Below are 24,080 nucleotides of genomic sequence, written 5' to 3'. Positions count from 1 at the left end.
GGTTCCACTAGTTTTGACAACCTAAACCGTGTTCCTGCATGTCGGCATCAGAGAGGAGACGCACTCGGTAGCCATTTAGCACATTTCCAAAACAAAGGAGTAACACAGCGGTTGCTTGCCAGTTTACACAAGAGGACAGCAACAACATTTGGGGATTACTGAAGTTTTGTCCAGGTAAAAGTATGAACAGTTGAGCTGTAACCCGTTAGCATTAGCTACGTTTACGAAAGTAGCTACTTTAACGGAACTCATGGGATCTGTTGAGTTGTGTTTAATTGCTGCACACCGCTTGCAGTTGGTCCATGTAGCAGCACAGATGAAGTGTTGTGATCAAATGTACCCGTGAGACCCGAACAGTGCGCTGCACGGCGCAGCTCAGCGTAGTGCTAACACCAATGAAGCTAATTTGGCGTTGTTACCTTGGCGTTTTGTTTGCTGTTAGCTACAAGCTCTCCTTATAGATTTATATTAGCAGTTAGGTTTTTGGGGTTTGCTAACGCCATCTCTCGCAGCGTTTTGTGACCAACATATAGCTTATTGTCAGCTGTTCCATTAAAATCCAGAATGACTGGGAACCGGGTTCACTTGGTTTACTTGGGAAGCTAATATGGCTAGCTGCTCGCACTTAGCACTGTTAGCCTTTAGCTAGTAGTTGTCCATAAGTGAGGAAAATGCTAGAAATATGATTCATGATTCCAGTCGTGGCTGTGAGTATAAATAGCATGTGTAAAAACGCTGATTTGGCCTATTTTTAAGTGCTTTCATGACGATCATGTTTATGTGAGACTTCGTCCTAAGCACGTCCCTATACACGCATGTAACATTAGCAAGCTAACAATGACAATATTTGTTATAAAAACCTGGAGTTAATGCATTTTGTTTGCATGAATCGAAAGTCTAACACGTGGAGCGGATATTATGTGGGCGTATGTGTGATTGTAAAACATGTCTAATGTAAAGGAAGTTAGGTTACGTTAGCTAGCTGTGTTCAGTGGTGTTAGCCAGCACGTTGACACTTGCCAACCCTGTTTCTGAAAGAGGACTCATTTGTAAATGTGACTTCAAATAGCGACATTTGTTGATTTATTTGGTTCCCTTTGGATTTTTTTTAAATTACTGTAATCTAGAATTATTGGCAGCCGACTCTTTGTAGGATGCTGTGTTTGTAGACACAGATTCTTCAGGGTGTAAGTGATTCATTCTATTTATGTTATTTTGTGATGCTATTTGACGTAGTTTCTGTAGATTATCTTAATTAATAATACTGTAAAGAACCCCTGGGCATCGCTGGCTCTGGGAGCCTCTGTGCTAACGTGTTCTTTGCAGGTGATGTTACAACAGAGTTGCATCAGCCCACCATCCCTGCATGTGTGCCCTGCCTTGTGACAACAATTTCACCATTTTTCCTGGTTTGATATGCTTAATTTCAGCAACATACTTTACTGTATTAGACAACAATGTTTTCAACTGCAGTGTTTGTTTTTTACTTGCTGTATTTGCATAATATAATACCATAATAAGTATCAAAACATGTTAGAGGTTCATGTGCAGCAACTGGCTGCCTGCTGCACACTGTTTGTTATTACAGTATGGTTACTGATTGACAGGACATTTGTCTCATTTGTCATCAGCCCTGCTTGTAAAAGGCCGTGCAACAGTTAATTTGCTTGTCTTTGCTACATTTACAACAGGACTAATGGTCTCCGCTGATCAGTGGCGCATGCTTTTCAGCGTTATGCAACACTGTCACTGAGTTTTGATGCAATTATTCCACAGAGAACAGACACAGCTTAAAGCTCTTTTGGAATGTTTGTGGAAACTGGTGCAGCTTTTAGCTTGTAGGGGGTGAAGTGAAGATCTTTTATAGATGCATTCCGTGCCACATAAAGTTGCGCATCATGAGACTGGAGTCTATGAGCCCTGGAGATGCCTTTAAGCTAGGCATTTTAGGAAGTGTGGAGAAGAGGTAAGATGTTGTTTTTGTGTGGCATATGTTAATGTACTTTCTAGCCATTTACACACAGCATGTGTAATGTACTGTAACAATGTGGCTTGAAAATAACTTAATCTGCAAGCCAGCTCATTAAGACCACAGAGAGTCTGACACAGTGATCTTCCTCAAGTGAATTTGGGCTCGCGGTGTGAAACATCTCTGTAGCTGTGTTTTTGTTCACAAGTTATGTGTAGCTAGATTTTTCACGTGGGAGGCATATAGGCCGTGCTTTGTTAGATTATAATATGCACAGCATGACACACACAGAAAGCACAGGGACATTTTTTGTTTTGTCCTGAAAATGTATCTGCTTGCTAGGTTTGAGCAGAAATGTTATTTTGTTCCCCCCCATGATATATTCCAAAGGTTTTCAGAAGGAAACCACTTCACACTAGACTTCTGCTTACCAGCTCTAGACCTGTGTTAAACAGTTGTGTTAAACAGCCAGCAGGCTGTGAACACAGGAGCAGGGCAGCAGTGGGGGGATGGCTGTAAGGGCCTGAGCCCTGCTCGTTGAGTTTCCGATCAGCTCAATCCCGGATTAGTTCACTGACGGAGATGCTGCTGAGCCTTTGCCAAATCAGGCCTTACAGCTACACCCGCAGTATCACTGCACAGCATGCAGTGACCTGGACAGACAGCAGAGAGATGGAGGCCATTCTTTAAAAGTTTTCACTGGCAATACAGCAACTTGGGACAAAACCCCTGACTTCAGAAACAGAGAGTAGAAACGGCTTCGCTTCAAGAACTCTCTCCTATTGTGCAAGCTTGCTGGGACGTCGCTGTGTTTACCGTGTAGAGTATTTATAACAGCAGATCAAGGCACTCCTGAGGCAAATTCCTCCCGGGGAATGTTTCCGGTGTTCCCGGGAGGACGAGCCGAGCTGTCGTACACACCGCCTGAACCAAGACGGGAGCACTATGCTAACAACAGGGCACAGTTAAAACTAAAAAAACCCAGCGCTGCTGCTTTCAGAGGACGGAAGCGCGTGCGAGGCAGAGGGATAAACTGGTCTCCTCTTGGCAGGTATGGTCTGATGAATGCAGATTTATGCAGTGGTTGGTGCTGCTAATTAGAATCTGAAGTTAGAGACTCCTGAGATAGTGTACATATCTGGCCGCAGCATGGGCACCAGGACGCCTGTTGAATATTGTAATAGTGCAGCGTGCAGCCTGAAAACACTGATAGGCCACGCTGAACTGGTCTGCTGAGCAAACAGAGAGTCTGGAGCTGAGATTGGGGGCAGTGAAGTCAACAGAAGATTGAGTTGATGTTGAAGTAGCTGATTCTGTTTGAAGTGAGAGCGAGCCACCCTAAAGGCACACAGTTCAGTGTAGTCATGCTGTGCCATCGGATATATCATATTCTCATTATATTTGATTTCATCAAATAGAAACACCATCAGAATTCTCATAAATGTCTTTTTTTATGTTCAAATATTCTTTTCTTTCTAAATATAAATATTTAATGGACGGCTTTATTGGGTTATCAATTAATAGTTGCCTTACCCCAAGCTTTGAGAAATATTAAACCTGCTCTATAACATTTTTATCACCTTTTTAGTGGAGAAATGTAAATAAATATTGAGGCAGACTCAAATATTCAGGTATGTTTTTTTCCTCTGCTGTGACAGATGATGAGGTGTCTGTTGCTGCAGTCTAGCTGCCTGGCTGGGTGTTTATTGCAGTGGGGGAATGTGTCCACACCTTTCTGGCTGCTGAAAAAGCTGTTTGTTTCAATGCTGTTGAAGCATGTGACCACAGTACGGGCCGGTCCGAAGGAAAAACACACAGTGCCTTTAGTCAGCAGCATGTGTGCAGGCACATGGAGTTTGTAACTTATTAGATGTTCTGCAGAGTTTTCCAGTAACAGAGGCCACCTCTGTCACTGTGTGAATCAGAATCAGAAGCAGGGTACTTTATTTGTCTGAGGGGGAAACTGCTTACAGCAGGATTTAGCCTCTGAAGATGTGAGAGAATGTTTGTGAAAAACTACTCCTGTGCTGTAGTTTGCCTTATATGTTTAGAATCTCTGAAGTGACAGTTCTAATGTAATACCTTTCGGTCACACTCCCAGGTCCCTGGATGCCCCGCAGCGCACCGTCCTCGGCCGCCCGGTACTTCCCAATGGCCGGGAGTTGACCGCGCCCACCAAGATGACGCTGCGTGAGCAGCTGAGAGAGAAGATCTCGGCAGCCTTCTACCGCCATGGGCTGCTGTGCGCCTCCTACCCGGTACCCATCATCCTCTTCACCTCTGCCAGCATCCTCACTTGCTGGTAGGTATAATGTGCTGTATTTAAACCGTGTTCAAAATGTATACATCTGTGTTATGTGCTGATTCAGATCAATAGTTGAAATGTATTCAGTGGTCAGTCGATCAGGATACGAGACAGAGGAGACAGAGGAGTTGTACCTTGTAATAGAAAGACATGAAGTGTTGTAGTATGAGATGATGACGTGATCATAGACACAAATTCTTTGGATGGAATTCAGCCTATATGATATTAACGTGGGATGACTTGCTCAGCTGTCATCAACTTTCTGTGATTGCTGTCTGGGCACTGGTTGGTGCAGATTTACTTGCAAACATAATGAAAAAGGTGAAAGAACGCAGAGACCAAATTGGGCAGAGGAGCTCAGTCTGAGCACAGTTAGCTGACAAGAGAAAGAAAACGTTCTAGGAGACGTGGGGTGCGAGAGGACGCAGCACATCAGACAGTTTGATGTCCTTGGGCAATCCGAATTAAGCATATAGGTCAATGGTACATGTTTTCTATGTACGTATATCATTGATGTTGTATATAAAAATAAACAAATAAGTACAAAAAGTCACAATGCTATGGGCATCTGCAGTGTTAAATAGCTCACTCATTCATAGTTTGGAGGTTTCTCCTTTCTGTCCTCTCTGTTTAGGGAACTCTTAAGCCTCTTTAAAGTCCTCCTCTCTGATCCTGAACAGATGATGAGCAGTTTCTCACCTTAAGACCTTTTTAGGGCTTGTGAATCACTTTTATCTTTAGTAGGATTGTAGCTTAACTATAAGAGGAACTTCTTAGAAACGTCATAATTCTACGAGTGTTCTTAGAATTTCACCACTAAGGGAAACTAAAAATCTTTGTGAATACGGCCCCTGGTCTTTTTGTATTTCAGTCTTTTCCTAACGATGTGCACAAACAAGCAAGTTTTGACATCCTCTGCCATTCTCCTGTATAAAATATAAAACTTATTATTTTGGCTATACTTGGCTATTAAAAAAAACCTAAACTCTGCATTACGTCACCAACTTGTAGTTAGAGTTGGTGCAGCGAATGACTTCTGCAGGGTTGGTTGATCTGTTTTTAGGCGGTGAAAGTAGCTTCTCTTTGTGGTGCCGTTGCAAATGATAGATTATGCTAGCAGTGCTCGTCAGTGCTCGTAGTTTAAGGTTTATGTAGAGATATATTTTCCGCACAGTTTTCATTCAATCTTTCTTTCAATCTTTCTCACCGCGTCTCTAAGCTGGGAATCCGAAAATGAGTCCACACCTCCGATTTATGTGATGAAGGAGTGTCCAAGCTCTTTCCTTGTCTTCCTCTATTTTCACCTGAAGTGAGAGCACTGCTGTAGTATGCGAGGGGCCAAAAATCATCCCCGTCGCGTTCTTAAATCCCTTTTTTAACTTGATTTTTTTTTGCCCTTTTTTTTAGTTCGCAAAATTTCGTGCCACTCGTACATACAGATTAAACTTTATTTCAATTTCTTTAAAATCAGTAGTAAGAGAAAGGAAACTTCAGGTGTTCTAGATTATCCTCTTTTTAACTGTGTTATACTGCACAAAGACATGTTTGAGTTCATTCTGCTTGTAGCCATGCTTGTACTGTTTCCATAGAGTGGTAGTTTACTGTTGGACTTTATACTGTTGTGAACAATAAGCCCATAGTGACTAAAAAGTGACATGTGAGTGAAAACTGCCCCAAAACTGCTTCAAGTTCAGAGCGGGTCTGAACTTGTCACCTTTCCCTTGTACAGCTGAGTGCAGGTCTGTAATTCCTTTATGGAGTGGTGACAGCACTGGACGCTCCCACCTCCCAATGTATTTGGACAGCATGCTTATAAGAAGCTCTGTTCTAGCAAAACCCATCCCTTACTGCTACAACCCTAAGCTGTATATCATTGATTACTTACATTATTATTATTGAACATTTAAATGGACCTCCCAGTGCTCCCTGCTTTGTTAGTGCAGCTATGTTTCTTGTCATCCAGACTGAATAGGCTGAAAGCAAATGGCTCAGCTGGGTTGAACAGGCCATCTGCACACACACAACACAACCAACCCCGCCGACACAAAATTCACTTAACACACGCACATATCTACTCCTGCTAAATTTAAAAGGGAGAACATAGGTCAGAGAGTTGGCTTCAGGAGTAAAGGCATTGTAAAACTATCTCAGCAATCTGAAACGCACACCTGCTGTCCTCACAGCACCATACAGCAGGCGTGCTGAGTGCTGACCAAATGGACCACTGACCGTGGAGTAAAAAAGAAAAGAGCTTGTTGGCGGTGATGTTAAAGGCTGGACTAGAGCAGAGGGCTGTGAGAAAGTGGCCCCGTGAGAATGGGATGTTTGTCCCTCCATCTGCCTGACAGGAGGGGGGCTGGCTTTGGACAAAAGAGGCCTTTGTGGAGGTACAGTGACCTAGGAGAGTGGAGGAGGCTGGGGGTGCATGGAGGGAAGGAGGTGAGAGACAGAAAAGTGGAGAGAGAAGGGTAGTTTCTGTACAACTGACCAGCGCATTTTAAAGAGAAGTACCATTTGCATAGGTGCACAAATGATCATAGTGTCTGCGTGGAGGATGATAATAAGTTTGGTAATCAATATCAGTGACAACTTGTGCTGTTTCATGAAACCACAGGCAGGGTTTCTTATGTAGCTTCTGCCGTGCAGGATGTGGGCACTGATACAAACATGGCTGCCACATAACTTTTATCATTTCATCTGGTTTTTAGGAGTGTAGTAAATCTTAATTTTTTTGACTCCCAACAGGATTCTTCTGGTGTTTACAAGCATTTATTCACTTTTTTCACCATTGCCTCGTTGTTATCTCATCACGTGTTGCTTCCTCTGAAGGCTTAGCCTGTTAGCTATTTCTCACGCTTGTACAATAGCACCATTTCAAAACAAACTTGCTCCCCTTACACACGCAAACTCACAGGAGTAAGAGGTGGGATCCACCCATTTCCAGGACAAAGGGTGAGCTAGTCTCTCCAGGTAGCTCTTAATCTGGCCAGAAAAGCCAGAGGCGCTGGTTTTGTGTTCGCAGTCATTTTGCAATACACATCACAACTCAGTCACTCAGACAGGGTTCCTTAAACTAAGATTTTCTGAAACTTCACATCTGTTATTTATTCTCTAATCCCCCCCACTCCCTTCTCTCTCTCTCCCTCACAGCTATCCATTATTGAGGCTCCCCCTGCCTGGTACAGGTCCTGTGGAGTTCACCACAGGGGTGCGGGACTACAGCGTCCCTTCCCATGAGCCTCAGGGAGACCTCGGAGAGCAGCCTGACTGGGTAGGAAAAGAGAAAGCATGTGTACTACATACAGAACATTCCTTTGTGTTTACAGTTTTTGTTCAAGCTGGAACTGGTTCTATGACAAAAGTACAGGTTTTACAGCAAAGATGGAGGCTTCCAGCATCTCGACTCCTACTTCTGCTTATGCCTCTGGGTGAATCTGAAATTGTCACCTACATGTTTGTGGTTCTCTGTTCATGTTTGTGCTGCAGTATCGGGGTCCTCCGGTTGCCTACATCCAACAGGTTTTGGTGAAGGCAGCTGTTTCTCCGTGGGACAGCAGCCTGGTACCAGTAGATGTGTTCCGGTCGCCACTGGGTCGAGTCTTCAACCTGCTAGAGGAGATTCGTAACCATGTCTACTCTGACAGGTGAATGTTTCACACACATAGGTGAACAGTGGGGTGGAAAGCATTTGGATTTTAACTTGTAAAAAAATAAAAGTACTGCAATAAATCCCCTATAAGAAAACACCTGCAAATAACTTTGAAATAAATAAAAGAGACAAACTGAGATTTCTCATGTTTTTGAAGCAGGTCAGTGAGGCCATGAAAAAAAATATTTTGCTTGTGTTCTGGCAAAAAAACATTCCTGACCTCGAACTAAAAAAAACTGGACCAGCCTGCTATTGATTTTTCTTTGTAAACTAACTGCAAGGTCTCTAATCTGTTTGACAACTCTGCTGAGCGCTGATATGAGTGCTGAGTTGTGGGACAGTTTTAGGCCTTTAAGCTGCTGGTTCAGACACTTGAATGACGTTTTGTTTTCGTATGTTACTAATAGAACAGCTCTGCATAGTTAACAGAGTATGTTAGCTTTGTTTCCCCTCACGACTTCATCTTCTCCATGTCTCTCGTCTTGTCAGCGCCGGCATTCGCAGTCTTGAGACACTGTGTCTCCAGGTGACAGACCTGCTTCCAGGGTTACGGCGCATGCAGTCGGTGCTTCCAGAACATGGCTGTCTGCTCGTCTCTCCTGGCAACTACTGGCAGAACCAGCGAGAGCTGTTTGACTCGGACCCTGACCTCCTCAAGACCATCCAGAAACATGAACCTAAAGGCCTGCACACCTCAGCAACCTTGCGTGGTAGCTGGTTTTAATCACTCCTCCTATACCATTCATCCATGTATTATATTTCCAGCACTAAAGCTGCATTCTGAAATAGTTTTTTTTATGCTCTGACCTCAATCTTCAGGAGTATCACCAAACTAAGAGGCTTTTATATTGTCAAAGAACAAGCAGTTTCATTCCTTGGAAACATATTGAATTTTCTCTCCAATTTACCCACTGACATAGTGAACCAAATCACCCTGTAGGACTGCCCAAAGCCAGCTCAGCCCTCCAGCTCAAGTGATTTAGATGTGGGAAGCTTATTTTGGACCCGGAGTCACAGTCAGCCTGGACATATAAAGCCAGACTGATACTTTTGTTCACATTGAGCAGATTGAAAGCTAGTACAATCACCTCGAGAAAGCCCTAAAATACCGTATAATACAGGTCCACTTGCAAGGCAGAGTTACCCCTTAACTCCATATAGCGTATAATAAGTTCAGAAAAAACTCATAAAACTCATGTTTGTGGTTCTTTGAGGTGCAGGTTAGGTTGTTATAACTTTTATTCAAGTGTGTGTTTGTGTGTGTGCATTTCAGACCTGCTGTTTGGTGTCCCAGGGAAATACACAGGGGTCAGTCACTACAACAGGAAGAAGGTGGTGACATACACAATCACTGTAGTGCTGTCCAGCTATGATGCAAGGTGAGTGATGCACTGTATTTAATAGAGGGGGAAATAACATGTTTTATAGCCTTCAGCCTCAGCACAGTCATTGCTAGAAGTAAAGGGAATATTAACAAGCCCTTAGTGTGCAGCCATAGGTATTTAACTACAACATCTGCATTTTACAGTCTCTACAAACTAGTACTGGTATTTCTGTGTACTGTACTCTGCTGTTTAAAGCCTGGAGATCAGTTGTAGCCTCAAAGAGAATTAAGTGTCTGCACTAAAATCTCACAATTGTTTTGCTTAGTTCCATTTTATGGAATATCACTATTGAAGTTTCTTTACCTTCTGGCACTGATGAAGAGTTTTAACTATTTGTTTTCTAAAACATTCAGTGTGTTTTCACAGTATTTGGTGCCCACCTTACAAGTGTGTTACAGGGTTCATGTGTCCTTTGTCGGTCATGCCTCGGTGGATTTGGTTAATTTACCCTGCAGGAGTGTGTGATGTTTGTAATGAGTTCTTACTGTCTTAGGGACTAAAACTGTCTTCTGTGCTTGGTAGGTGAGGCTGATTGTTAGGCTGCTACACAAATGTGTGTTTTGTGTATTACTTTATGTTTCAGTTATTAGAAGTCTTCTATGACAAGGAATCTTGTTGGAAATATGTATTTTAGAAAACTGTTAGCAGGATGAGTTCAGAAATGCTTTCAGAAATCGCCTTTTTCTCAAGAGAGGTTGACTTTATCAGCACTTAGTCTTCTATATCTCAAGATTGATGATGATACTTGTGTGTGTGTGTGTGTGTGGGTGTGTGTGCACCACAGGTTCCTGAGCAGTCTGCGGTCCCGTCTAAAGCAGCTCCACCCATCAGTAAACTGCAGCCTGAGAGACGACCACATGGTTCACGTGCACTTCAAGGAGGAGATCGGCATCGCTGAGCTCATCCCCCTTGTCACTACGTACATCATCCTGTTTGCCTACATCTATTTCTCCACACGTGAGTCCAGCTTCTCATCCGTGTGTTGTTCCTCCAATCTTTTTTCCACCTTTTTTTATTTATAATTCTCCTTGTTTGTACACTGTTAATATATTAAGAAGTGCCAAAGTTTGAGGCCTTTTGTGCGGGCGTGTGTGTGTGTGTGTGTATGCCAAGGATGTTCCTGTCTGGTGTAGGGATAATCCTCACACTGGAACATTGCACACTGCTGTAAGAATGTACCCAGCAAACGCTCAGCAAGCCAGGACAAACATTAGTTCAGGGCACAAACATTCCCATTCAAGCTGATTAGCTTTGACTCCCGTTTGGCACCTTGATAAAGATTTATTTTTTTGAATGAGTAACCTAAACTGCTGATATTTTATTATTTTACTGTGTAAATTGCTATCTGTTAGTCAAATCAAAATGTAATTTTGACAAAGCCGAGTGGTTAAAAAGCCTCTCCTACATGTTGTTGAACAGCTTTATAGACGGTGCCCAGTCCTTAACATACCACCTTTTCCTTCCTTTCAGGTAAGATTGATATGGTGAAATCTAAGTGGGGCCTGGCTCTGGCTGCTGTTGTCACAGTCCTCAGCTCACTGCTCATGTCCGTAGGGCTGTGCACGCTATTCGGACTCACACCCACACTCAATGGAGGGTAAAAATGTTCACTATTTCTGCATAGTTCATAGTTCTAATGACAACCTGGTCTCCACACTTGTTAGCAGAGATAAATTGTTAGAAGAGGAAGTTTGACTTTGTTTTGTTTCTTTGTTTTCCTGCAGGACATTATAGTTTTTAGCCCAAGAAAAGTGAGGACCATCTCACAGAATATACATGAATTACATCATTTTTTATAGATACATCTGAGTGAGGACAGTAAAACACACCTGTGAGCTTGTTTGCAGCTGTTGTATTATGTCTTCTTCATGCGCTGTTATTGACTTTCAAATGTGTTCTGGTAATATTTACTGCCTCAGCAGAATGTTACCATTTCATCATGAATTTCATCATCTTAACTTATTCAGAGAAAGGAGAAGTGCAGTTCCACCAAACCCCCTCACTCGCACACACATGCAAGGCCGTTGACTTCCCACTTCCTTTATATTGATTTTGCATGGATTCATGTTAATGTTTACATCAGGGGGCAACAGGTCAGTGTGTTAGTGGGGAAGAAAAAAAGGACAGTGTGTCCAAGTGGGTTGGACTACCTGAATAGGCGGAGTCGCTGTTTAGCGCTTGACCAATAGTTTCAGTATTATTAGAATGCAGACATCATGGCGTGACAATGGTACTGTTGTCCTACCACTGACTAAGATCCACGTCCAGGTCTGCTGTGGGCTGTGCTTGTCTCGTCTCAGTGCTGACATAAACACTCATTAAGGTCAACATAACCAAAGTATAAGGCTGTGCATTCTGTTTTCTCATGACTCACTCCGCACACAGGCCCACTGAGGCAGCCATAGTGATAGACTGTGTTTATTGTGTGTCGAGTTCCTGAGTGTGTCTGATGTAACAGCAGAGCTGCTCCCTCTTCTGTGACCCAGTAATACACTTACCTTCAGAGCTCAAGCTTATCTATACTCTCAAAGTAATCTCTCCCCACACTTAGGCAGGGGAGGAAATTCCCAGCAGCCATCAGCCAAATATTGATAAATACTCTTTGTCACAATTAGCGTTATTACTTAAGTTATTACTTGCATGTAGGAGCATTGTGGTCAAGTTAAGCTACTGTGGGTCATGTTTTAACAATATTAACATTTATTTGTTTTTTTATATAAAGCTATTGTTGCTTCATTCGTTTTGCAGAGAGATCTTCCCTTATCTAGTGGTGGTGATCGGCTTGGAGAACGTCTTGGTTCTCACCAAGTCTGTGGTTTCCACTCCAGTCGACCTTGAGGTCAAACTACGCATTGCTCAGGGTGAGGTTTTGGAATTATAATCAACCATTTTTACCACAAAATGGATTGCGAATATCTTTATTGTGGAGTGGTTTACTTTGCGTTTCCAGGCCTGAGTAATGAAAGCTGGTCTATCATGAAGAACATGGCCACTGAACTGTGCATCATTCTCATTGGATACTTCACCCTGGTGCCAGCTATACAGGTAACAGAAACATAGTTGAGTTGTTGCCGCACCTGATGCTTATGTGGCTCATTATAGAAAATAATACATATAGTCATAAGGCTGTATGTTTGTTTGAAACAATTGGGATATAAAGTCATATCACATATGTCTAATATCTGCAATGTTCTCTGTATTTTCTAGGAGTTCTGTCTCTTTGCTGTTGTGGGGTTGGTGTCTGACTTCTTCCTGCAGATGTTCTTCTTCACCACAGTACTATCTATAGACATTCGTCGCATGGAGGTGAGACTCACACATACAGACGCAGTCTGCAGCACAAACGTAACCACTAACTTCACACTTTGAACAGACCAGAACTGGATGTTTAAAAAAACTCCTTCTTATTCTGGATGAATCTGAAAGTAAATAATAAGCACATGACTGAAATAAATGGACACCACGTGCAGCTTTTTTTGTTGGAAAGGTGGGAAATCTTTTATAAATATTGCTGCAGTCTACTAGATCCTTTTGTCATGTATCAGTTTCATCTGTTTCTTCATGGCACATCATTTGTTTGTCCTGACCTCAACCTCAACTTCCTTTATCAAATTTTACAAATGCAAAACAGGCTGGAGATGAATAGAGGCCTGCAGCCAGATATGGTAGCTGGGTGTCTGTATGCTTTTGTTGAAACATAAATAGTTAAACATGGCAAACACACATAGTGTTCCTCATAAGCTAATATAGGTCATAGAGGAGGTCAGGTGATGGCCACCGGCCCACATAGGTTTCCAGATTACTGTTTTCCCACATGTACCCTTGTTCTTTAAAACCTCTGTTTCCTGTCACTAATATACCAAACAGCATTTAGCTTATTGCGCTGCTAAATAAGAATTAGTATCATAAATACACAAACATGCACCTTTAATCCTCACATATAATAATAGCTGTCATAATAGGAGACTAACTATTGTTCGGCGTAAGGCGATTATTATTTTTTTTCTTATGACAAATGACAACTTAATAAAAAAGTAAAAACACTGCTCTTTCACTCCCAGTTGGCCGACCTGAACCGCCGACTGCCGGCCGAAGCAGGTCTCCCTCCACCCAAGCCCGGCCCCCTGCGTCCACGTGAGGCCCCCCCTCCGCCACGTCCCTCCCCCCACACAATCACTCTGCAGACACAGGCCTTCAGAACCCTGAGACTCCCCAAGAGACTGCGTGTGGTGTACTTCTTGGCACGCACCCGTCTGGCTCAGCGCATCATCATGGTAAGAATGGGGTTCATGCCATCTGTGTGCGTAATGTTTTTTTGGAAATAACTTATCTTTTCAACTTTTATTATTGTTTTCATACCTAGGTTGGCACTGTGATCTGGATCGGCATCCTCGTCTATACTGACCCTGCTGGAATCCGCACATACCTGGCTGCACAGGTATCTGAGCAAAGCCCCCTGGGAGACCCTGGAGGAGGGGGTCTACCCCCTCACCTGGGTGTGGCACCAGTTTTCCGTGGCGGGGACCCTACTAGCACCTTGAGCATCCACCCTGCACCGGATCCAACTCCCATACCTGAAAACCAATCGCAGGGCCACCACGGCTCAGGCAGGGCAGGGCCTCTCTCTCAAGCCCCACCTGCTGTACCTCAGATCACATGGGGGTCAGAGGATGAGGAGGGGTGGAGAAGACTATCCTTCAGGCATTGGCCGTCACTTTTCGGCTACTACAATATCACTTTAGCAAAGAGGTGAGGTTTGTCTCTTCAGATTTGACACTAAAGGTTCCATCAACTCTTTTTCAATCCTCCTAATTTAATGTCTCTCCACTTCCAGATACATTAGCATCTTACCTGTCATTCCCGTTGCCGTTCACCTGAGCCCCCAGGAAGCCATTGAGACCCGTCACCCTCAGGACACGAGACATCCACCACCATCCATTCCTAAGGTTTCTGCAGATTTACAGACGGACCTCACCCTTTACAAGTTAGTACTAAGAAACACACACAGACATTAACTGAATAATTATTTCTGGTCCTTCGGATTAGGCGTACTTTGCCACCTCATGTCCTCCTAGTTTTCTTCACCTTGACCTGAAGTTCATTGTGCTCAGTGTCACAGGTCTGTTAGTTATCTTGGAGACAAAGGAAAAGGAAGATTGTTATCTCATCCCTGAGCAAGTATTTACTCTCTGACTGGACCAGCCTGGTCAACTAGTTTCTAGTTAATATTTCCCTTAGTTTAGTCATTCAGGTGTGGATCACTTCGCCTTTTTACTCCTTTTGATTGTCTGAGTTGAAGGGTTACAGGGTCTTGCTCAAGGTTTCTTCCTGTTAACTTAAGGTGGTTCAGGCTCTGGGTATCTGTAAAGCTGTAAAAAGCACAATATAAATACAAATTGAATTGTATTTATATCTGTTCTACACACTCACTGGCCACTATCAGCCATTCAAACTATGTGGAATAAATATCCGCTTTTCTTTGTTTCGTTATATAGAGACATTTCTTGTCACATAAGACACTAGCTTCCTCTCCAGCTTTATCAGCGTACCCTGCCCTCCCCTACCTGCATTATCACCAATAGAATCTAGAGTGTTGACATTGTGCTGTGTTGTGTAGACCCCGACTGCCTAATGTCAGGTTTAGATCTTGTATTTCTTCTTTGGAATGGTAAATCATACTCAGAATCAGAAATCCTTTATTAATCCCAGGGGGAAACTGCTTACATTCCAGGCGTCAAAACGTGTAGTCCTATATAATACAACCTGAATACTGTGTGCAGTAAAATCTGACAGTGCTACAATAAATCCAATATGGATATAAATATAAAGGCTATCAGCTCTAGCTGGGTCAGGGACATGTCCTTCACAGTTGAGAACTGGCAGAGGAGTTTATGGCTAGTATGTGGATGATCCAGGGACAGATAGAAGAAGGCTGCTGTGATAAAGGTGTTCTAACACACAGCGAGGGACAAGGATGCAGGTTTAACCCTCTGAATTACAAACCCTGTCAGCAGATTTTTACATTTCCACACACATTTCTTTTGAGATTAGCATGCAAACATGCATCCTTGTGGAATATGAAGTTATAAAAATGTAAATCAGCGCTCCACATCGATTCAGATCACAAGCCTCTGCTGCTGGAATCTCAGTAAGCACCCCTAATCCCTGTTCTGAGATAAAGTAGACAGTATATACTTGCAGTCTCTGTCTCAGAGATTTCCATCTCTGTGTACGTGCTGCAGCTCCATGCAAACCTCATCAGGGCAGAACAACAATTCCCAAAACAATATGTCTCCATCTTGATTCTCAGGCTTTCCAAAATCAGTACATGTAGCTGTGGAGGTCACACTCCTCTAACAGGTTTTATCGGCACATTAACTCCACATTCCACAGTGGATAGAAGAGCATGTGCTTTGCCAGGTGGGCAGGCTAGATTTCACAGGCTGTGAAACGCTGTAACGGTGCTAATGATGTTATTTCCCTCCTCTGTTCCAGGGTGGCAGCTCTGGGCCTGGCTGCAGGCGTCCTGCTGGTTCTGCTGCTCTTCTGTCTTTACCGAGTTCTGTGCCCACGCAACTACGGCCAGAACGGTGTCGCTCACGGGCGCCGGCGTCGGGGCGACTTGCCCTGTGATGATTACGGTTATTCCCCACCTGTCAGTGAGATCTCACCATTGCTGCTGAGGGGCCACAGCATGGTGAGCTTTAGTGAAAGGATATTTATTTCTCAAGTCAAACACACCACTGGATAAACCTTCTTAAAACACAGACCCCTGCTTAGTTCCATTTTGTTGAAGCTGGTTGATGCTCTTTATGTCCTGCAGGACATCGAGTGTTTGGCCAGTGACGGGATGCTGCTGGCTAGCTGTTGCCTGGCTGGACAGATCAGGGTTTGGGATGCCCAGACTGGGGACTGCCTGACCGTCATCCCAAACCAGGGGTTAGTTTTTTTAACTTTCAAATCTCTTCCATCAGCATCTTCATAGCCTTTTTCAATATGAGTGTTGTTTTTATTATTAGGATAATATTTATGATGTATTCAGGTTGTTATAAGCCAAAGATGATTAAAAGATGAATTCATCCTGAAAGGGTCAAATAAAATTAGTTATAATGACCAGCTTATTACTACATAGCTTTTTACAACTAATCAAAATGCAGGGTTCTTGCAGGGCCTTAAAAGTCTTTAAACTACCAGATTTTCACTCTTTTTTTTTTGGCTTTTGATCATTCCGGAGAAGTGTTGGCTGCATAAAATGAGAGTAAAATGCTGCAATCAGAAGCTGATTCTGCATTGTCTCTCTTTCTGAGGGGCTTGGATACTGTTGTTGGGACGTGGCACTACAAATCCTGTGATAACTGCTGGCCATGTTTGCTGCCATGTTTGAGATGTCTGCGTGTTCAGTCACTTTGCCTGCCTGTGTGTTTTCTGTAGCTGGTTGCAAGCGGTTCCCAGCAAGCTCGCAGTAAACTTTACAAGAACGCTATCCAGATAGGGACCTTGGGTGTGAAAGTGCTTGAGTCTCACTCCAAGGCGGACAAGCACCAGCTTGCTGTAAAAAGCCTTCAGCGGGCTCAGGCTATCACCCAGTTTTGTATATCACCCCCACTGCCCTCCCCTTTGTCAGTGCCTGGTCCCTCCACACTCCAGCACACTGCCACTGCCACTTCGACTAACAACCTTCCAGCTACATTTGGTTCCAATGACACATCAGAATCGGAGGTGCTTTGGATTCTTCACTCAATTACAAAGCATCTGTCATACAACAGTTGTACTGGTATTAGCAGCATCTTGTTTCGGGTGTTGCGTCGTGTTGGTCTAAAATTTCATTCACAATGGTCTTGAAAGGTCTTAAAAAGGTCTTAAATTTAACTTACTAAAACCTGCAAGAACCCTAAAATGTTAACAAAGTAGAGCTTGGTCCTAGTCTTTGGGCTAGGTTTATACAACCTCAGGCGGCTAACAATATGTGACTTTGTTCACCATGACATGTGTAATAATGTCTTAAATAGGTGTAAGAACTAAAACATGGACAATACTAAGTAGGACTGCCTTTATAGGATTTACTTAGGTGAGCTGATGACTTGTGCTTGTTTTGCAGTCACATGACCTGGACACCCTGCAGTCAGTTAGCCATGATCTCCTCTGTATACGAGTATGAGATCATCTGTCTGACAGATCAAGCTTGGTGTTTATTTTCCTAATACAGAAATTGTTTGCATCAAATAGAATTAAACGAGGGAAAAGTTTTGAAAATGACTATACAGTATATCAGTATATCATTAATCCTGTTTTATTTGCTAAAAAGTTCTTCTGGCTCTTTCAGGCGGAGAAGGAGCAGCAGCAGTGGCTGCTGGGAGCAGCGTAATGGCTGGGACAGCATGTCAGGAGTTGCAGAGCCAGACTGCTTAGGTCCCGAAGGCCGAGACCCCTCCATTAGCGGCAACAACCTATCAGAAGACGACAGCTACCCACTGAGACGTCGCACTGCACCTGCCCGGCCAGCTCTTTTCACGGACCAACCTGACCTCACCCCACTCATTGACACCAACTTCACCTCCCAGCCCCCCTCCCACCTCTCCACTCCACCCAGAGAAGGCTTTGACTTTGGAGGTCTGGTGGAACGTGCCTACAAGGAGCATGAACCAACCTCTCCCTCTCCCTACACCTCCCCTTCCTCAGCTTCTTCTTCACCACCCTCAGGCGCTTACCTCCAGAGAACACCGAGTTTAGGGGATGTAGCCTCCCCATTAGTCCAAGAGAGAGCCTCCATGGCTGGTACACAAGCGACAGGGGATTTTGAAAGCTCTGTGTGGGCCATGGAGCTGAGGGGAAATCTGATAGCTGCTGGGAGGAGCAGCGGCAAACTGGAGGTGCGTACAGTAATACCAGAATACCTGCAATAAAAGATTATCATTGATTAAACTAAATAAAATGGTGCATACGATTTACATTGACAAATGATTGTGATATGAACTCTCACTTTTGTTTGGTTGCAGCTGTGGGATGCAGTGGAGGGGTCGTTACGCTGCAGTAATGAAGAGGGCACCTCTGGGATCACAGCTCTGGCCTTCCTGAACAACAGGTTAGACACACAAGCTGAACATCCCATGTCAGGGATGGGGGTGTCTCATGTAGTCATTAAGAGGTCTCCTGTTTTCTTTGCCTTCTTAGAATCGTGGCAGCTCGGCTGAATGGGTCCTTAGATTTCTTCACGGTTGAGATTAACAAGCCTCCTGGCCTGCTGCAGTACAGAGGTGAGGCTGTTGATATGTTTCCAGACATCTGTAAAATCTATATATGTCTCCCTCATTACATCCTTTTTTGTTTAAATGTGACAAAGTGTCCCAACCCTCAGCTGCTTGATTTTTTTCCTCTTGATCTGATTGGTTGAATTGCTGTTGATTGTTGAAACACAGACACTTCCTAAACTGTTTCCTATCCTTACCTTTCATGACGATCCCTAATAATTGATGGGAAATGCCTCTGTCCTCCTCCCGCAGGTGCTCCTGGGCGAGGCAGCATGCCTCCATCTCCCTGTTACAGCAGTGAGGATGCGATCAGCTGCCAGCTCACACGCTCCGTACAGTGTGCTCACCAGAAGCCAATCACTGTGCTGCGGGCTGCCGCCGGTAGGGTCGTCACCGGCAGCCAGGACCACACAGTCCGGGTAACAGACCGATCTGTCCTAATAAAGAACAATAACATCAGATCCACACTTAGCAAATTTAGAAGAAAGTGATATATTCATACAAACAATGTGAACATGTCACCTGTATTTGTTGGTCAGGTTTATCGTCTGGAGGACTCGTGCTGCCTTTTTACCCTGCAGGGTCACTCTGGGGGGATCACTGCCATCTACATAGATCAGGTAAGTCCTCTTTACACTAAATATGTATTGTTCATATGATTTATATTATTGGTGCCATGTTTTTTATTGATTAATTTTCTGTGTTTCTGGATGCTTGCGGCTCCTCTCAGACGATGGTTCTGGCGAGTGGAGGGCAGGACGGAGCCATCTGTCTGTGGGACGTCCTGACAGGAAGCCGCGTCAGCCATGTTTATGGTCACCGCGGCGACGTCACCTCGCTTGTTTGCACAACATCTTGTGTCATCAGCTCGGGCCTGGATGACCTCATCTGTATCTGGGACCGAAGCACCGGGATCAAGCTCTATTCAATACAGCAGGTACCTGTACTCTCTGCTGCCTTCTTATCTTTAAATATGTCATTTCCAATTTTAGATTTTTTTTAGATAATTATAGATCATGTAAAATATACATTGGTTATATTTGCCTCTCAATATGTTAGTCATGTGACTCCGGGGTCAAAGGTAGTCTGTTGCTACTAAGTTTAACTTGAGGAACTACTGCTTTGTGCTCCACTGAGTGTTTAGGTGATAATTAGATACAAATTATTATTAATTAATTCTTGTTCATTATTATTAGATGGCAGCAAATATTTGCTGACTCCAGCTGTAATATGACTTTGGACATAAATATGGACATTGAAGGATTTATCAGGTGGATATCTACATCTGCTTTTTAATCTTGGTTTCTGTATATGTTTTTTTCTGGCAGGTAATAGCAGTTTTTTACTTTTACTTTTTTATTATTTTAAACGATATTTTCTCCTCGTGCATATTTGGTGTGAGCAGGTATGGCCCAGCCCTTTATTGAGGTGATGATGTTCCGTGACTGCATAAATACTGACCAGGTGCCTCCTTTCTTTGCTCTGCAGGAGGTTGGCTGCGGGGCCAGTCTGGGAGTGATCTCCGAGTCCCTGCTGGTGACAGGGGGCCAGGGCTGCGTCTCCTTCTGGGACCTGAACTTCGGCGACTTGCTGCAGACTGTGTACCTAGGCCAAAGCAGCGACGGTCAGGGCGTCCGGCAGCTGCTGGTGCTAGACAACGCTGCCATCGTGTGCGACTTCGGCAGTGAGCTGAGCCTGGTCTACGTTCCATCAGTGCTGGAAAAACTGGACTGAGTAGGGTCAGCAGCTGGTGTCGGTGGGAACACTGGATGAGAGGCTGCGTATGTAAGGCTATTATTTTTTATATATATATATAGCAGTGAGATATTAGTGGATGACTGCTGCGTTCTTATCAGAAAGAAAGCGAGGATGAAGAGAATCCACCAGTTTGTGCTTCTTCTGCGTGTGCGTTTGTTCCATGGCTCTGCCCTCTATGCTGCTGATACGGGTGGGGCTTCAGTGTGACCCCACCCACCAAGAGAGGAAGATGAAACTATCTCCTCAATTGTTTGTTTGTTTTTAATATTCCTGCTGTGCCGTTCACTCAACAGCGAGGCGCAGCCATAGGGCGGGGCTGCGGCCTGTTGGGATGTACTGAGCTCTGTGTGTGTGTGTGTGTGTGTGTGGACTGAATGATTAAATGGATGGATCTCGTCTCTTTTTATGGCAAACCCTGCTGAGATGTGAGGTGTGAACGGGAGAAGGATGATTAATGTATAAAGTGAGCCTCCAGAGGGGGCTGTTTTTATATGTATAAATCTATTATTTATTACCAATTTTGAATAACAGTTTATGAATGACTAATCCCAGCTCTTTAACAAGAATATAATAATAATGATGACTTAAATGTAATAAGGTGTACTGGTTGGGCTTCTGGTTTTGCTGAGCTGGAATTATTTTTGTTGTGGAGTTTAAGGGGGCTGCAGGGGGGGGGGAGGTTCCCCTCTCTGCCCCCAGCCTCGGCCTTTGATACAAGGGGCCGCTCTGCCCACCTTCATCAGGCTACCTCCATGGTTTTAAATCGCTTAAATTCTGGATGACTGGCGTCGTTCCTCTGTACAGGCTGTGATTCGCCGACGTCATGTTTACATTGGCTATATATATATATATATATATATATATATATTTTTTTTTTTTAAACAATGTTTACTGTAGCTCATCTTGTGTCATCACTGTTTTCAATCTGGAGTTTTTCATTTTGGCCACAAACATTCAGGTTATTCTGTCCAGGAATAATGTAATCACCTTCTTAATGTTCCTCTGTTGAATTCTCTCACTAAGCTAATAATAACAGAACACATCTCATCAGTTTGCAGTCTGATCGCATTTTTTACACAATTTTACAAAATTTCAATCGGAAAAAGACATTGCAAAGTTGTTTTCAAAAGCTCTTAGTCTTGCACTGATTCCCATCAGCTTCACACTATATACACAACTCAAAACAAAAGTAGGTTGTTTTAAAGGTCAAAGGTCAACACAAGGCAGCTGAAATCAGCCACACAGGAACACTAGTCTTGTTTTTAACGTGTGTGTATATAAGAGTGTGAGAGATGTTTTAATAAAAAGCCCTATATATACTGTATGAATCCGATTTAACTAGTTTGAACTGTCCCAACAGGCCATGTGTGTTTCCTCCAGCCGATATGTGGTAATATATATTTTACTACATTCCAGTGTCCACTTATCTTAAAGAGAAATATGGTAACACTTTAAGGGTACAAATCATAAGCTTAACTAATCCATGACTCATGATTATTGTTTCAATAAGTAAACTGTGAATACATTTATGTATATTAAGAATAATAATTATGTTATTAATTAGGTTTTTGTCAGATTTTATGGCCTCTATGTGATTGTGAAAATTAAAAAACAAAATTAGACCACTAATAACATTACCGTAGCTTGCTGGCATTTTTTTTTACAATATCTGCCTGAGAACGTGCGAGCATCTAAATCTAAACTTAATCAGCTACCTTGCAGATTACAAAATAACATTAAGTGATCCATACAGTGTAGCAAAGTTACAGCTAGCTGGCTAAGTTAGCTGGGTTATGATATTACTGATTCAAATGATGAAAGAATGAGGCTTTCAGCTGTAACTTAGATGCATAGATCTAACGATAGTTGCATTAATTCTCAGTGTAGAAAAACATACAGCAGAAAACTGTTGATTTACTTAAAGCAACCAGGTGTGCTCAGGTGTGGGCCTGAAGGTGCTGACTGCAGTTCACTTAATGGCCACAAGTGGCAATGTTAGGAAGATGCACCTTTAGTTAGATGTAAACCTTTAGTTAGGGTACGTGATAGGACTTGTATCCTGCACCTTGCATTAGGCCATGATCCTGAGTCATGCATTACCAAAGTATCTGAATTGTATCCTTATTATAAATGTACCTTTTCTACTATTATACTGTGATCTGCACACATTGGTTGATAAGTCAATACTGAATCTGTAAACAAGCCAAACAGTGTGGACTCTAATGGTGGTAGGTTTGGGGCTTTGTTAGCTAGTGCCTGAACTTTCCATCTTTACTCTGGATAACAGAATGTAATCCTCCAGGTTTAACTGTTCCCTGACCAACAACATCCAGAATGTTTTCTTTTTTTTTAAACCATCCACCATGTCTGCACCTACTGATTGTAGCCTCAGAAGGTGTGACTCAGAAAAATCCGTTAAAACAAGACCTGCAGCTAAATCCTTTACAGTATCGCATCGTAACACTAATGCACTACTAACCCTCTCTGACGCACATGCTCACAAACATGAGTTATAGGCACTTTTGCAAACATGAAGCAGGAGAGGTGGATGTAACTAGACCTGCATGCGTCCAGCACCGGTTCCTCGGGATGCAGCCACGAAATGTTTCCACACAAGCAGCTAAAAACTGAGCAAAAGGAAAAAAACGCAGCTGCATCCCACAGTTACCAATAAAGTGACGCTCCTTGGCATTTAGATTTTTTTAGAAACCAGAAATGTGTAGTTTTTTAGGTTTTGTTTTTAAAGTTGTGTTTTTTTTATGATTGATTTAAAAGCTATAGTCAGACTTTTTGGAAAATACAATTTGCTTTCTTTGTACAGTTCAGTGATATGATAGGTGGTTATGCTAATGAGGTTAGCTTAGCAGAAATTCTTAAAATGAGGGGGAACACTGGTCTCGACCTGCTAATGTAAAGTTTTGTGTTTATTTGTTTTTCTTTTGTATACATTAAATGATCTACAGAGGTGATGTATACATCATTCTGTGACTACAGGAGGCGCTAGTACCGGTACATGGACATTACTTTTGGACTATTATTCTTGCTCATCTAGTTTTTTTGCCCAGTTTAAAGACTGCACATTTGATTTACTGCTGTGCTTCAGTTGGGTACATAATTATAAAAAGATCATATCAAAAAAGTTTTAACTTAAAAAATATGCAGCATGTGCCAAAAGTAACATCTATGCAACAGCACCCCCTATAGTCACAGTTGAACCTTATGAAATGGGAATAAAAGTATTTTCCAAATTGTCCAACTATCCCTTTAAATACAATATGAGGAGGGGAGGGAGGGCTGGTGTGGTAGTTTCTGTTAGCTTCTTATGAATGTTTTGAATGGTCTTGGCCTTTCAACAATCCATATCCGGCAGTGCTTCACTGTCAGGTACTGGATGTGTTCTGACCAGTTTCCACTTTTTTTTAAAACTGTTCTTGGTGCCGTTTAGCTTCCATCATCACCCACGCAGTAAAAGGAGCGTTAGCTGTGGTTGCAGTTAGCAGCAGAAGTGTATTGGCCGCCTTCCAGCTGGAGTCTGTCACATTTCATCTTTGTCAAAAATAAAAATCAGAACTTCTTTCCCCCTCCCCAGTTGGCTGGCTACAATCTACACAGGCTGTAGTAACTGAGGTAACTTATTTACTATTTTGTAACACAAAAAAAACACGCAAACCTTTGTACTAATTTTCAAATAAAGAGGCTTTGATACCACAGATGTCTGTCTACTGGATTTATTTTATGTTTTTACAATAAATGAATCATTAGTGAT

At 43.0% G+C, this 24,080-nt stretch overlaps 1 protein-coding gene across 2 annotated transcripts; it reads left to right on the top strand.

Moving 5' to 3' along the window:
• The first annotated feature begins 3 nt into the window (after positions 1 to 3).
• On the top strand, positions 4 to 24,026 carry scap (SREBF chaperone). Of its 2 annotated transcripts, none has more exons than XM_028424785.1 (23): positions 4 to 174; positions 4,071 to 4,271; positions 7,425 to 7,545; positions 7,761 to 7,918; positions 8,413 to 8,633; positions 9,197 to 9,302; positions 10,093 to 10,265; positions 10,779 to 10,905; positions 12,057 to 12,169; positions 12,259 to 12,353; positions 12,516 to 12,614; positions 13,370 to 13,582; positions 13,672 to 14,057; positions 14,143 to 14,292; positions 15,804 to 16,005; positions 16,132 to 16,247; positions 17,632 to 18,178; positions 18,305 to 18,390; positions 18,480 to 18,562; positions 18,809 to 18,975; positions 19,096 to 19,176; positions 19,287 to 19,493; positions 20,045 to 24,026. In XM_028424785.1, the coding sequence occupies exons 2-23, from the start codon at positions 4,150 to 4,152 to the stop codon at positions 20,288 to 20,290; spliced, it is 3,819 nt and encodes a 1,272-aa protein (XP_028280586.1). In that variant the 5' UTR covers positions 4 to 174; positions 4,071 to 4,149; the 3' UTR covers positions 20,291 to 24,026. The 2 variants fall into 2 exon arrangements, with proteins under 2 accessions (XP_028280586.1, XP_028280585.1); XM_028424784.1 differs by lacking the exon at positions 4 to 174 and adding an exon at positions 2,453 to 3,020.
• The last annotated feature ends 54 nt before the right edge of the window (positions 24,027 to 24,080 follow it).

Source organism: Parambassis ranga, chromosome 16 (assembly GCF_900634625.1).
Source record: "Parambassis ranga chromosome 16, fParRan2.1, whole genome shotgun sequence".
NCBI lineage: Eukaryota > Metazoa > Chordata > Actinopteri > Ambassidae > Parambassis > Parambassis ranga.
Note: the sequence above shows the minus strand (reverse complement) of the source record. Positions and strands in the feature narration are given on the sequence as shown.